The sequence below is a fragment of the Cyphomyrmex costatus genome, unplaced genomic scaffold (assembly GCF_001594065.2).
Source record: "Cyphomyrmex costatus isolate MS0001 unplaced genomic scaffold, Ccosl1.0 scaffold431, whole genome shotgun sequence".
In the NCBI taxonomy this organism is placed as follows: Eukaryota; Metazoa; Arthropoda; class Insecta; order Hymenoptera; family Formicidae; genus Cyphomyrmex; species Cyphomyrmex costatus.
Window position 1 is genome coordinate 148625 of NW_017278546.1, and position 16347 is coordinate 164971.

Genomic DNA, 16347 nt, shown 5'->3' on the forward strand with positions numbered 1-16347 from the left:
TCGTGTATAAATTTTTTTCTGCAGACGAGGGGCCAAAACGCGTGATAGAATTAAAATACATTAAAATCATGATTGCATCAAAAGAATTATTGATCAGTCACGTAAATAAAATTAATTAGTCACAGTGTAAAGACATTAATTGGGTTTGCATGGCACTTTCGCTTTTAATAAATGAATGGCGAAATGTATTGCTAGGCGTTAAACTCGAAAGATCATTTAATCTGTTCTACGTCAAACATACACATTTATTTACGTGACTCGGTCATTTTATCGTCTAGAATTTTTGAACTTAATACTGGCCTTTCCTTGTATGTACAATATATATGCGATAATACAAGATAATTTAAATCACAAGAAAAGAGAGAAAGAAAGAAATAAAATAACGGTGATATTTAACGGTATTGCAAACATGTTATTACGTTTGAGACGAAGTACTTTCCAAATATGTTTGATATATATGCAAATGATTCGTTTGACAAGATGAGCGAGAATTTTGCAATATTGCTCGGATGATGAAGGCGGTTCAATAATACTCGACCAATATTACTAACTCTTAAGATGAAAGTGCACACGTAAATCTTCTTTCTTTTCTTACAAGTCTTTACTTAATTCTCTCAAATTAATACGTCCATATACTATTTGTAAATCCTATTAGTCTTGATTATAATTATTATAAATCTTAGAACGACGCGTTCGCGCCATTACATTGACGCTAATCATTTCTAAATGTATTATCGCGAATATTATAATGATTGTATGAACATTCTCGATTCAGTTCTCAGCACAATTTAATACAAGAGTGTGTACATAACCGGTAACTTCAGCACCATGTCCGTTCAATGTGATGTAATGAAATGTAAACGTATTTAACGAGAGATATATTAATATATTACACAAAGATACGTCATGTGTATAATTAGCATTGTATTCTGCGTAACTTTACAAAGAAATAAAAATACTCGATTAAATATTATCAATTTAATTTGAGTAGCTTATACATACATATATAAGAGAGAGAGAAGATGGAATAAAATGATTCTTAATCGCCTTTTTATAACGTATTATATATGAATCTAATACTTGTTTTACATAGAAGCAAAAATTAACTTAATCCTATATATTCTAAGTGGTCCATATAACAAAGAATTCTTTTCAATTAATTTAGCTTATAAATAACTTTTCAAATACGGTTTCATAGAAGCTATAACTATAACACAGGCCCACGAAAAAAAATATTCTGTACTCTGATTGAAACCCAGCTATTCTTATGTATTTTAAGACGCTGAATACGAATCTGACATAAAAATATAACCATTCTGGACAAATTTTCAATCCAGAGCAAAAAAAATGGGTCAAATACCTCGAAATCTGTTTTTATTGATATTGGCAAAAATTTATGATTACACCTAGACCATATGTTTCCCGAGAAATACTTTTCAGACGTCTATATGCCGTATCTACGTGATCTACATCTCTTGCATAACTTCTAACGATGGACTCTGATAAATAAACCTACGGTGGTGTCACTCACCGATTTTAATGAAACTTTACGAAGAATTAGGAAAAATATTTGATACGTATTTTTTTTATCGGCAAAGATTCACTCTAAAGAGTAAAAACTACTCCTAAAAGGTAAGGAGTACATTTAACATATTATAGATGAAATAAATTGAAAATTTTAAAAAGTAAAATGTGTTGGGAGTTTATTTTGGGGTCGTTGAAACTAAATTTTATGTCAAAAGTATGAAATACAAAATGACCGATCTAATATGGCGTCCATCAGAGTACAGGATACTTTTTTTGTGGGCCTGTGTAATTAATCGATATCAAAATTACAATGTAACTTGTTAATTAACTTGTATTCTTTTCAATCTTTTATAATCAATAAAATATCTTACCACAATTTAAAAAAAATTTATATGCGACAAAAGATCTTATTTATCCGCTCAATTTAGACCGTCGTTTCTTAAAAAAAATTTTATTTCGATACACCTAAAAATACAATAAAATATAAAATAATTTAGATCATTTCGATATTTGCTAATTGGAACAGAATGCTGATAAAAGTGAATAAAATTTAAAGTTTTATTCAATTTTATCCTTCTTTCGAATTATCAAGTATTGTACGATACTTATGAGTAGTTTCGTTTCACGTATAATGCGCATTATGTATCATTTCATCTTTCGGTAAATGACAAGGATAAAATTAAATAACTTGCGCATTGTGTGTGAAACGGAATAGGGACTTATATTTCCCTACCTATATAGTACGTTAATTAGAGAGAGATTTCAACTTTGCCTATCTATACCTATTGTCCTGCCTACCCGTATCTCTATTCGTCTATGAACAGGTGGGATGACCTAAACACGATATCAAACGAATAAGAAAATTTTAAAAATATAATTGCTCGCAGTTTAGACTGCAAGCAATTTTGCCCTCCCAAAGATGATTACCCTCCCAAATTTCAAGAGACACGGTAGTGTCTCAACGCTAAGACCATTGAACTTACACATTTTACATTTACCTTTGTACCTTTGATTGGTGTTACACACCAACCTACCTTGTAGATCCTCTTCGTCTTCTTTTTTCTGGCCAAATTGAACCAACCTTTTGTTGATCTTGGCAAATAATTTCTGGCTTCGTGTGCCAGAAATCGACATAAAAAGGAGAAACTCCTTTTTGCCTGACGTTTATCGTTACCGGCAATAAGCGTAAAATTTTTACGCTTTTGTCTGATGCGCGAAACACGGACGCGTCGCGAAGAGCTATATTAAACACGAAAATAAACCGTCAATGATACTATAATATTTCCATTAATATACAAATAATCTATTCTTTGTTCGCGTTTCTGCGTAATTAAAAATGTATCTATTTATTAAAATATATATAAAAGATTAAAAATAAATGTTAATTAAGAAAATATTTGTATTGATCTTGAGATACTGATCTGATTCAAAAATGCTTTATCGCGAATATTATAAAATTCAGATTTGTTTTTGACGTAAACTTTATTATAAAACAAAAATAAAATTATAATTTAAAAATAAATGAAAAGGAATTATTCAATCAATTGTTATTTGATAGAATCTAGCCCATTTACATCGATTCGACCGATTCGTTACTGAATTTCATCTCGAAAGCATGCGGAGATGAGAAATTCAGAAAAATGACGTAAGATTCGATAGGGAAAATAAATTTCCCTCAATAGTGTCAATTTAGACACTTTTTTAATAGTAATTATAATTTATTAGAATTATTTTTTATAATAATTATGTCAAAATCAAGTATTTCAAATGACGGAAATTTGACCACAGTTTTAAAACAGTTATTAAAAAAAATTCTTATTTTATTTTGTGATAAAACATAAATTGAATCTAAAGTCATGTTACTACCTTAACTGGTATAAAATCCAGTTACTAATTTATTACATATGGATAGGTTATAAAAGTTTAAGCTAAAGTTAGTGCAGTGAGATAGATAATAATAATCAGAAATTATAAAACGTCTTATATCAAAAAACAAAATGAATTGTATGAAACATATACTGTTTAGTATTAAAACGTTTTATATTATTTCAAAAAACATACAATTACAAATTATGAGGCTATAGATGAAATTACTTAGAAAACAACATCTTTTAGAGTATGTTAAGTTAGCACCCCAACTATAGTGTACTCAGGAGTTCTGATTAGAGTTCCCACTTCCCACTTCCTTTTGACAAGACGGAGAGTTCCCTATAGTTAATAGCAATTTGGGGGAATTTTTCAGATAGAGTTGCGTTTCAAGACCGACGATTGTTCGGCGCGCAAGTTGGGGGGGGGGGGGGGGATACATATACATATATCACTTTGAATAATATATTGCGAAGAATATTACTACGTCGACCCGCCATCAGAGGTCTATAGATATTCGCTAAGATTCTCGCAAGTGCTTTGATACGCGTATATCTGTATATATAGAATCTCGATTTAATAACTAAAACAGGCGTCTAAGGTAGGCTTCCATTACAATACCTTACTGATGAGTCCAGTATTGGAAGCCGGGACGAAACGCCAACATTACGTGATATTCTACGCAATATATTAGAATAAATAAGATTAAAAGATTTTAATGAATCTATGGCTCGTAGCCCTATACTCTCATTAATTTTAAATTTATTGAGCCTTATTACAATTTAAATTTTAATAACAAGAGTTCCGCTCAATAAACATTTTTCTACATTTTTTAAAAATGGGGTGCTAACTTTTTATCGAATTCGAGGTGGAATAGTTCTGAGCGGCTTAATAGCTTCAATTTGCGATTGCCCAGAGTTCCTAATATGTAAAAAAAATTTTCGAATAATAAAAAAAAAATTAAAAATTTTAGAGAAATTAATTTTTAGATACAATAGTTCTGCTGATAATTCCTGCTTCTTTTTGACGATACGAAGAGTTCTCTATGATTTTTAACGACATATGCGCTTAATAATTATTATATAATAATTTTTTAAAACATTCATACAGATTCCAAATTTACAGAGCTGCTTTGTGAAGTTGGCACCTAAAATGCGAATATTGGTAGAATCATTATTGCATTCGTTTGTCCACTGTTTGTCCACGTTTGTCCACCCATTATTTTCGTTTGTCCACCCTACGTTTATTATATTTTTCGTAATAGTGTAAAATAATCACTTGGGGGTGTTACAATTTTTTTTGTGCATAACTTTTTTTTGGAGGGTGGTCCAATGAAAATAACGGTTGGACAAACGTGGGCAAACAGTGGACAAACGAAAGGAATAATAATATTACCAATATTCGCATTTATACAGATTCCAAATTTACAGAACTGCTTTTTGTGAAGTTGGCACCTTAAATGCGAATATTGGTAAAATCATTATTGCATTCGTTTGTCCACTGTTTGTCCACGTTTGTCCACCCATTATTTTCGTTTGTCCACCCTACGTTTATTATATTTTTCGTAATAGTGTAAAATAATCACTTGGGGGTGTTACAATTTTTTTTGTGCATAACTTTTTTTTGGAGGGTGGTCCAATGAAAATAACGGGTGGACAAACGTGAACAAACAGTGGACGTTTGTCCACGATTCGTAACGAACGCCCCCTAAATCACCAATATACCTAATTTCACCAAAATCAAACAGTCTTTAGGATTTACGTTAATTTTACGTCCGCCATATTGGATCCACTATTTCGAATTTTCAATTTTTGAGTACAGATTCGAAATAATCGACCCCGAAAACCCCCGAATACGAAACCACATCAAAATCAGAGAATTCCAACAACCTCAACGAAAAGAGGCATCAAAAAAGTGTGACACGCCAATTTTAAGATATGATGTAAAAAAAATGTTTATTGAGCGGAGCTCTTGTTATTAACTATAGAGAACTCTTCGTCTCGTCAAAAGGAAGTGGGAACTCTAATTAGAACTCCCGAGTACTATAGTTGGGGTGCTGACTTAACATACCCATATTAATAAGATTACCAATACATCCATTACCTCAATAAGAGTTTTTGATTTATCACTCACCGATCCGATGCGCAACAGCGGAGTTACATCTGCAACGTCGCTACGATGATTCTGTAACAAAAAAAATACACAATCCAAATTAAAACACAATTATAAATTTTATGAAAAGACCTCTTAGGAACATTTTTATAAAATTTCAAATTTTGAAGCAATCCTTTTTTTAATCAAATAGTATTTTTATAAATTATAGTAAAGTAAAACTATTTAAGATATTAAATTAAGCAAAGATACCGATTTACATAAGAAAATAATAATATTTACCGCAAGGTTGCTCCACCGGTGCCCGATGCCTCTGCCGGTCCTCCTCCTCCTCTCAGATTTCGATTGATATCCTCTCGCACTGGTCACTCGCGTAAAACACTCGCGAATAGCATACTACAATCGCGCGCGGACTATAATTATTCCAAAGTCTTTCGCGCGACACTGACGTTTTCCGGATTTACAAAAAACCCACGATAGGTTTTCCATTTCGGTTGGTGGAATCAATACCACACGTGTCAATTAGTCCGATAACAACTTCAACGGCACTCCCGAAACAAACGCGACGAACCGGCTGCGGTTCGTATATTTTCAATTAAATCGGCGACGAAAGGGTACGTTGGCTTCCCCGTCGTTGGATTTTTACACGAGAAGAGAACGACTTTACTCGAGTATCTAAAAATTTATCTAGATACGTATCATTTAGATAGATTCGATAATTTTGAGATACTTTAGGAAAATCGTTTTACTTCCTCGTGTACATCCTCGGGGTACTGAGCCCTCTCACCACGTCAAGGTCGTACCCGTGAGAGGGAAGATATATGAAATTCTGAAAAATAAAATATATATTTATTATTAATATTACTATGCAATTATCAGTTAAAAATGAATATTAAATACACATCAATTTGTCACGAAATAAATTAAGAGCAGATAAAAGGATTGGATCTCTTATTATAATAACTATTAGATATCACAGTAAGGATCCATGAAATGGGCTAGAAATTAATAAAAATGAGAAATATTCCTTTTATTAGCGACAAATAGTTCTATAATTACGCTAACACATACGTACAAGTTGTTTTTATACGGATTATACTACAAAAGATGCGATTTAATTGCAAACAAACAGAGAGAACGAGAGAGAGAGAGAGAGAGAGAGAGTTATAAAAATTGAAATATAATGGAATGTTACAAGCACTTCACGTAAATGATTATGCAAAAAAGTTACGCTAGTGAAAACCACTTTTTATCTATTTCGTCTTATGTCAGCACAACAGTTAATACGAATTATTTAAAATTATAAAATAAATGTAAAATATGTTTTTTGGTGTACAATTAAAGTGTCATATTAAACGATTCGTGCTGTTAAAATTAAACTGCTAGAAATTGTCTCATTAATTCTAGGATAAAATACTAATTGGATTTCACTCTGTTTCAAATAATTTAAAGTCAAATTATTATTATACTAATATACAATTTGGTCCTATTAAAAAAATAATACAAAATAGAACAGAATTGATGAGCTAAGTGCCAGTTATGTAATAAAGAACGTTTAATTCTTTAAATTTAATTCTTTAAAGAATTAAACGTTTTTTATTACTTTATTTAAAAAAAATAGATGTTTTTAGTAAAAAAGATTAAAAGATTAATCTTTATTATTTTAAATAAGTTTTTAAAACTTATTTTATGTTTTTTATTTTAAATACGCCTTACCAGTCAGCAGTCGGTAGTATTTAAAATAATTTTATTTAAAATATATATTTCAAATATATATATATATGTATATGTATTTAATATGTATTTAAATTATGTAAAAGCAAAATGTGTGAAGCAGTTATTTAACATTTCGTATTTTAAAAAAACTTTTTCTAACTTATTTCTTATTTAATATTTTAAGTAAGTTTTTGGAATGTAAAATACAACGTTCAGTATTACCTTTAATAGTGTTTGTCACAAAAATACGTTTCAGAAAGAAATATTAAGTAGAGCGGTACAGCTACTTACTTACACCGAGCCGCGGTAATGAAATCTTTCCTTCTTCTTCTTATATACACAAGCGGAGGCAATACGGCGCCAGATCACGTCCAAAATAGATTTCGTCTTTTTCGTATGTAGGTACAACAGCGGGGGATGCAACGCCCGCGAAAATGGCGTTGCTCGAACGAATACCGGGCGCGTGTTTCTACGGCGTCGTCACGTCGCAATAACGCGCGTCAGGAATCCCAGTCGTCAAAACGACGAACAATCGAGACGAGCCCATCCACGGACACTCATCAGTGAGGCTCAATTGCTCAGTCGAAGTCGGCAACGCTTTCAAAAATATAAAACGGAAAGCACCCGATCTGAAACGCGCCCGCCGCGGCCGAGCGGCTCTTCGGAACTCGCGGTAATGAAATGACTGTTCGCCGCTCGGTTCATCGGCGAGCCGGGTGAGCGGGGGATGTGCGACCCGCGTCCGCCCTTCCACATCAAAACAATTGCCAAGGATTGTTTTCACTAACCGTCTAATATTATAACCGTCGAAATTTTCGTTAACGCGCTCGCGTATTACAAAAAGTAATTAAAATTTGTCACATTTTTACTGTTCTCCGATAATTACAATTTACGATACGATTTTTGATTTATTTCTTACATCTGTTACGGAATTCTGTTCAAAGATAAAATAACTTCGTCAAAAATCGTCGAATCGAGATATATGTTTAAAAAAGTATATCAAAGCTTGAAGTCTTTACTTTTCAGACTGGTATTTCAAAAAACGCCGCGGTCTTAACTGATATTCCGTCAAGTTACACAAACATAAATAAACGTGCGTCAAACCTGAAAATTTTTACGAAATTTGACAAGTTCCAGAAAAATTATGGAATACTCACCTGTTTATTCCACAGTATACGATTTCTGATAGGTTGAAATTCTTATTCTCTGTTCCCTTATTGTTCCTGCACCGTCTGATCTATAAATTATTCAAATCTCTATGAGTGAAACCATTGAAACAAATACACGTTTGTTCGGCATTACGATGTTATCGATAGAGTCAGAAAATGGATGAAGTCACGTATAGTTCCCAAATCGAAAATGAATGTACTGGCGGTAGTGTACGACTTCGTCGGTAACAGGGAAACAGCCGATATGTCCTCTTTTAGTTTTTTTCTGATCGTCGAGCGAGGATAGCAGTGGATAAGCAGCCATTGATTGATGAACGAACGTCCAACCAAATGTGAATAATTCGATCCAAGTGCAGTCGACGAATATCGCCAAAAGAGTATCTTGCATTGATCCCGGCACGTTGCGAAAAATCGTCGGGTAAATGGCGAGTCATAATTATTTGAACGATCCTAAAAATCCGTTCTTCTCGTTAGAGGATGACGTAGACGACGAGACGTTTCTGAGAAACGCTCCAATTAGAACTGTACCCGCGGGGCGTTATGAGAACCTCGATAATGACATTATGCAAACGCGGCAGCAATTGTTGCAACGTAAAAAGGAAATCGAGGAGCGTACGGTACAGTCTTCTGAAAGATCTGTTTCGCTTCTGAGAGACTCGGAGCAAATTGGTGTAGCCACAGCCGAGGTAATTGTTATTGATACACCCATCTCATTGTCAGTTTTCTATCGTCACTTGTGTACCGATAGTATGACAACTGACACAAGATTCATGTCTGCTTAACATATTTGATTAATAGAATAATTTTGATTTCTCTGTGACATTTATATTGTCATTAATGGGTGTATAAATTATTATTAATATTAAGGAGAGACTTTGCAAAAATATAAATCAAAGAATAAATGTGCCTTTATGAGCAAAGCACAAGATAAACGAGTAAGTAACTTTAGTTAAATAATGCAATAATTATAAATGTTTTGATCGCCAATGTAATGTTTCTCAATATGAAACCATTTTTTTGTAACATCACACATGTAGCAGAAACTTTATTATATGATTTGTATTTAAAATTTTTATATTGAGAAGGATCCAAATTGAGAAGATTGAAACGTCTATAATTATTGTATTATTCAAATAAAATTATTTACACATATTTATCTTGTGTTTGGCCTTTTATTCTTTTATTTCTTAAATAAAGGCACTTTTATTCTTTAATCAATTATTATTTAAATCTATATTTCCAGGAATTAATCAGACAAAAGGAACAACTGCAGAGGACAGAAAAAAGATTAGATGATATTAATAGCACATTAAGATTTAGTCAAAAACACATACAGGGCATAAAGAGTGTATTTGGTAGCCTGAAAAATTATCTCAGTGGCAAATCTTTAGATACTCCGATACCATCTACAAAGTTATCAGAATCTTCCAGTTCTGGTTCCATGACATCTCCTGCATTGTCCAATACATTAGAACAAGTACAAAGTGACATAAACAATTCATATTCTTCAACAATGATAAGAGGAAGTTATGATCATACTCCGGAAGATGTTAAACCTGTCGGTGATAGAGTAACTAAAGTTCTCGAACAGAATCTAAGTGAAATGAGTGGATCATTGGCAAGACTGAAACATCTAGCAATTGGTTTATCTGAAGAAATAGATTCACAGAATGACCTAATCGATAATATCACTGATAAAACTGAGAAAGCTGATATAACGTTGCAACAACAAAATAAAGACATGTTACATTTATTGAAAAAATAAGTTCGATATATATCAAAATCCGTCATATATCAGAAACTTTTTACTGGTAATACTATGTACTAACTGTACTTCTATGAAGTATAGATGTATTATATATATATATATATATCGAGCAATAGAATAATTTTTTTTACATTTATTTGTATTGGATCGGTATGTTGCACTTTGCAATTATATTGTGTGATGTGTTTATATAGAGTTTTTCACAAAGCAAGATTATACATGCAATCTTTATATTATAATTATAATGAAACCTACAGAACATGTTTATTATTAGAAATTATGGTCTTTAATGCGGAAAAACCTTTTCTTCTACAATTGTTTTACTATAAAACTAAACGTGATATCTTTACGTACGAATATTAAATAAAAGATTTTTTTCAATATTTCTTGAGGTCTTTTGTCATCTTTTAAAATGAGAATTGTGATAAGCGCGCGCGCACACACACACAGACACACATTTTCGTGTATGACAATTACAAATAGAAATTTTTTTTATAACAATTATTCTAAATAGATCTTGATTTACAAAAGTATGAAACCACTTAATTTCCTAAAGAAATAAAAATATTGCAAAATTATACACGTGAACATATTTATATAATAACGAGAAAATTATAATTTATACTGTTTTTAGTTTTATGTAAAAGTATTTATTGTGTAAATAGATGGAATGACATTTCTATAAATTATAATTATAGGAACAATCTTTCTTTCATAATGTTTATAGCATTTTCTCTTGGCTGCACTATCGCCCATCAGTGCAACACTCGGACAGTGCAGCATGCTTGCAGTAGCGCTATTTACATTTCTATCTCACTTCTTCTTATCTGTCCTCTCTGTGTCTCCCTCTCTCTCTCTCTCTCTCTCTCTATCAGGACCATTTAAACGTTTCCGTTTAAATTCTAATAATTTACAAAAACGCAAGAAATTTAACAGGAAGAAACGCATTGTATACGTCGCAGACTTTAATTAAAATATTTTCATTGTATAATATTTATATCATACAATATTTACATAAGTTTATATTTTCTTATCTTTTTATTTTACAATGCATTACAATTATGGATCTATTTTTTTTAAGTTATTATTACATGTAGTACCTACAAATGAGCTAGAGTAACTAGAAAGAGATGGAAAGTAAAGAGCAAGTGAAATAGAAGTTTAGATGACGTTACTGGGAAACTAGCTTATTTCGCGCATGCGCACTCCATTTCGGGCTTCACTACATCAAAGGTGCCGAGAGAGAGTTGCGTTACTTTATGTATATGTACTGTTAATGGTGTCGACGCTGTACATGTTCGAAGCCACTCACTTCAAGAATTGAGAATTGCTTCAGTGGTAAAGTTTCAGCCAGTTAGGCTGCAAGGCCAATAAATTTAAGAAGAAGAAGTCAGTCCGGACTGACTTTACAATTAGTACGGGCAATATTGAATTGAGTAAGTACTACGCAGTACTAACGTTCCTCTCGCCAAAGACGAAATTGCATTTGTGTATTTAGCAAAAAATATATTTCGGTTTTATGCCACGTATATCGGTTTTTTTTTAAATTTTGTACCGTATATTGATGGTATTATTGGTATCGTATATTTTGGAAATAAACTTTCCATATTTACGCAGCGTTTCATTTTCCATGTAAAAATTTCATATCGGAACGTTCAACAGGTTAATCCGCATCAACTTGATCTTCTGATTAAACAAAATAAGCAAGACGTTTGAATTCATTCAATCAATGGTGATAATTTCGTCAGATAACAAGAAAATAAAGCAATTAATTCTCTCATATACTTGCACCTTCACAACTGACACATAATATTTACCAAGTATGTATACATAGAATATTTTATTTTGTTTTGTTCGTCTGTTCGTTTTTAACCATCACTGTGGATTATGACTACAAAATACCTCATGATTTACAGATGTCTTATTTACGGGCAATTCAAAAAATACCAGGCGATACTGCCAATGAGAAATTACGTTGGATCGGAAGATTGACTTTGTACCAGAGCAGTAGTGATCTTGAACAACTTCCACCAGAATTACTGCCTATATTAAATGTAGAAACTGCCATCAAAAAAAAGAAACATGAAGATATAACATTTGCTCTTAAGTGCGAAGACTCAGCGATAATAAACCGTGCCTTTAAAGCCTTTTGGTTTTTTGATGGTAGCCATAAAGAAATTGTTAACGTCAGGTATTTTTTCGAACATCTTTTCCCTTACGTTTCTATAAACACAAGAACACGTATTGTACTAACACTTGCACATCAATTGTCTGGCAAGGATCCAATTTTTGCGCAGGAAATATTTACAGAAATTGTATCGATTTATGGCATTAAAACCGCTTATCCGTTGATCATAGCTTGCAATGAGACTTTCGCTTATAAAATAATTGTGCAGAAGGAATTAGTGTTGCCTAAAAAAATTGTTAAAAAGATCTTTTATATCAATCCGGATTTGGTAGTGCGTTTTCTCAAATTATTGAAACCCTGTGAACTAAGTGCGACTGAGCGTACTTCCTTCGCGATCGGTATTGACAGATACAAATCTTTCCTCCCTAAATTAATAAAGAAACGACTGGAGGCTTTTATAGAACTGTTTGAGATTCATGAAACTTCTCCACCGAATATTATTTTGAGCAACAAGTGCGCCGAAATATTTCTTAAGAAAGCTCAGCAACACCTGATACAAAAGCCACAGTTATATATTCGTATCTTACCACTCAAAAAAATTAATAAGGATTTAATGGAAAAAGTTTTCCCTGGTCTGTTGCCTCCAACAATGTCTGAGTTCCGTACAGATGATATGCTCGGGTACTTGAAACATTATCCATGTGATAAACAATACGATTTGCTTCGTAAATCATACAAGGATAAATATAACGTTGATCTTCTTGACGAAACAAAAAATGTCACGACTGCCTTATTACAGTTATTACCTGTCGAGGAACGGATCAAACAGACTAAAATTAAAATTATTGAGGAGCTGAACTTAGATGAGAATCGTTATAAAGTCTATATGGAATTCGATAAACTATATAAACCTAGTGTAAACCTTTCGTTCCTAAAAAAAGATTTGATTTGTTGTTTACCTGTTAACGAAGTTATTCCGTTTTTCAAAGAAATATTAAATGTAACTAAAGAAGAAAAAGTTAGAATTGATCTCCTTTTGCAAATGATCAATGTTTGTAATGTTAATAAAGATGATAATGCCTTGTTCGATGTCTTAACATATTTTTTAGATAGACATAAAAACGAAACCTTGTATGTGTTCACAAGAATATTCGATCAACTTTCAGAAATAAACAAGTTACCTTATTCAAATGAACAGCTGATTTCTCTTGTATTAGACATTGTTCAATTATGTTATATAAAAAATCAATTCATACCGGAAAAGATACTTGTGGCTACAATACATTTCAAACTTATACACAATATGCCAATTGAGGGGTTGATCAATATGCTTTTAGAAAAGCGATGTTTTAACATACTTAAAGAATATCCACAATATGAGAGACAATGTCTCGTAACTTTCGCAAATCAAATTGAAAAAAAATATTTTGAATTAATGAAACCAATTAATAAAAAATCTTTTGAATTAATGAAAACAATTAATAAAAAAATTTTCTGCCAATTTTTTGAAGCAATATATGATTTTAACAATAGATATAAAAAATCGTGCATCAAAATAGAAAAAATGACAATTAGAGATTATCCTTGGTTAATGGATGCCATTTACAGAATTCTACGTTTTTATGAAAATTATAACGAAAAGTTTGATGAAAATTCTGACGAATATTCTGACGAAATTTCTCATAAATATTTTGATAATGGAAATCCTATCTTAAAAAATATATTGCAGAAAAATGAACCAGAACTGTACTGCAGTTGGTTTCCTTCAAATATCGCAAATGTAACGTCAAACGCGGCGCTCGCTCGATTGAAACGAGATTTACGAAACATACTGGATAATTGGGAAGAATATTTAGCAAATTGCATGAAGAACTATAATATAAAACATGTACAACGCTTTATCAAGGCCACGCGATGGTATAAAGACTTGCCCATTAAATTTTTTGAACGTTGCACGAATTATATTTACGATGAAAATTCAAATAAAATATCATCAAGCCTAGTTGTCTTGGCTCTTCTATGTCATGGTGATGAATTGACAAAACTGATCGATCCTTTCATACCCACAGAAACAACGATAGATATCAATCATTCCAATGCTAAAAATAACTATAAAATTATAAAATATTTACCATTGAGCATGAGACTTTCTAATCCACCAATACCTCTCGATCTCATAGTTAGATTGTGTGTAGGAGATTATTTATCAATAGCTTTGATGACACTAACAAGTGTAAGTAGGCGAACTTCTTTGCCTAAAGTTATATCAACTGTACAAAAATTGACGAGTATGCGTGTGAGCACACGTAAGCATGGAGTTAGGCTGATGTATTTGATAGCGACTAAGCATGAGCTTACAGATTTTCTCCAGAAAGCATTGGAAACCGAGAAGCATCATTCAATACGACAAGTTTTATTGCATACGTTCCAAAAATATTTTCTTAAAGAGCTAAATCCTGAAACATGGTCTCTATATTGTCAAACTATACCGACGTTGAGTTTCGATGAAAAAACATTGCTGCTTTCAGAGATGAAGCTATTTCCCGAGATCCCTAATGAATACGTTACAAGATTTCTGGATCTATGGCTCAAAACGATAGACGATTTTCAAGGATTGGACGACAAAAGCAAAAACGAATACATTGCCGATTTCTTAGAAACACTTACTACATCTATTTTCAATCTTTTATCAGAAGAATTTGCTGAAAATCTACTTCGAAGATTTTTATTCCATATCGATATTGTTGTATCCGACGAAGCAAGACGTTTCACAATATCGCATATTTTATTTGATCAGGATAAATATGCAGCACGCTTTAAAATATTTGCTGACCTCTTTCGTAACGCAGTGGTAACTTATTGGAATGTACCCCATCCTGAAAAATTATATATCTATCCAATCAACCGAGCCGTGCGTTTATTCGTAAATGATTTCATTATTAGCTACATCAATGATAAGTTTTACCGTAATAAATTTATTAACCTAGAAGTTATCGATGACATACAAATGATATTTCTATCTGTCTTATCACCCAGCCAGGACGCAAAGTCTTATTTGTTGTTGACATACGCAAAGACGTTGCAAGAATCAACCAAGAACTCTTTTGGCCTGAAACTCGGGCAGCAGTTACATGAATTAATTAACATTTTCTCACCGCTATTAGTCTCGTTTATGGTTGAGATTCTCGAGTACTTCTTAGACGAAGTATACAAAGATTCCGAACTGGAAGAAGTCAAACTTAGTGTCATAGAAGGTCTCATTGAAGCTGGTAATACGCATTCCTGTTTTATGGCTGTGAATATGTTACCTTCAACGATCCATACGAAACACATGGCAAGATACGATCGAATCATTGAAAAGTTACGAGGAATGCATGAGGAGCTTGCTACCATGACTGTTTTATGCAATTATTTAAATAAAACGCACTTGAAAATTGTTTAAACGAATCGAGTGAGTTATATATTGTTGTGTATCCTCCGCGATAATATTTTGTTACGATAAATAATGACATTTTCTTATTACACAATGTTGATGGAATCGTAAAACCTTTATATATGTTACATTATTAGTGCGTATATTTTTAATAGTTATTGAATTTTTATAGAAAAAAATTGTTAAATAATTATTGAAATATTCTTCAAATAGAATAATTATTGAATATTTTCTATTTTTGCAAGATAAATTACGAATATTTTCTCTCTTTTTCAGAAAATTATTTAAAATGTTTTTTGAAAAAATGATATATATAAGAGCTGTTAGTTCGGTGAATAAAATAGAGACATGCATATTTTTACATTGATATACCCGTCCTAAAACGTAATGTATAAATTATATATTAAAAATTTCTCAAAAATAAATAAATATACTTTAAAATAAATACCTTACTTTAATATATAATTATATAAATATTGCACAACACATATCCATTTTAATTAATTATAAATTATTTAATACGCTTCACAATATTATTTATTTCAATACATTATATTAAACCAATTTAAGTAAATAATGGACGTACTTTTTACGGCGCACAATGACTTTTTTCAATAAAATAATCTTT

At 31.9% G+C, this 16347-nt stretch overlaps 2 protein-coding genes across 2 annotated transcripts; both read left to right on the forward strand.

The window, feature by feature from the left end:
• Window positions 1-8674: 8674 nt before the first annotated feature.
• Window positions 8675-10173, forward strand: Snap29 (Synaptosomal-associated protein 29kDa). Its single transcript, XM_018544381.1, has 2 exons — window positions 8675-9076; window positions 9634-10173. The coding sequence occupies exons 1-2, from the start codon at window positions 8813-8815 to the stop codon at window positions 10153-10155; spliced, it is 786 nt and encodes a 261-aa protein (XP_018399883.1). The 5' UTR covers window positions 8675-8812; the 3' UTR covers window positions 10156-10173.
• A 1208-nt stretch (window positions 10174-11381) lies between these two features.
• On the forward strand, window positions 11382-15802 carry LOC108777469 (uncharacterized). Its single transcript, XM_018544379.1, has 4 exons — window positions 11382-11594; window positions 11821-11978; window positions 12075-13923; window positions 13999-15802. Exons 3-4 carry the CDS (start codon window positions 12075-12077, stop codon window positions 15726-15728), a joined length of 3579 nt encoding a protein of 1192 aa, XP_018399881.1. The 5' UTR covers window positions 11382-11594; window positions 11821-11978; the 3' UTR covers window positions 15729-15802.
• Window positions 15803-16347: the final 545 nt, after the last annotated feature.

Coding starts and splice junctions, on each gene's coding strand:
- Snap29 (XM_018544381.1), top strand. CDS start 8,813: ATGGCGAGTCATAATTATTTGAACGATCCTAAAAATCCGTTCTTCTCG. Junction 9,077..9,633: donor TTGGTGTAGCCACAGCCGAG/GTAATTGTTATT, acceptor CTATATTTCCAG/GAATTAATCAGACAAAAGGA.
- LOC108777469 (XM_018544379.1), top strand. CDS start 12,075: ATGTCTTATTTACGGGCAATTCAAAAAATACCAGGCGATACTGCCAAT. Junction 13,924..13,998: donor TTTTTATGAAAATTATAACG/AAAAGTTTGATG, acceptor GAAATCCTATCT/TAAAAAATATATTGCAGAAA.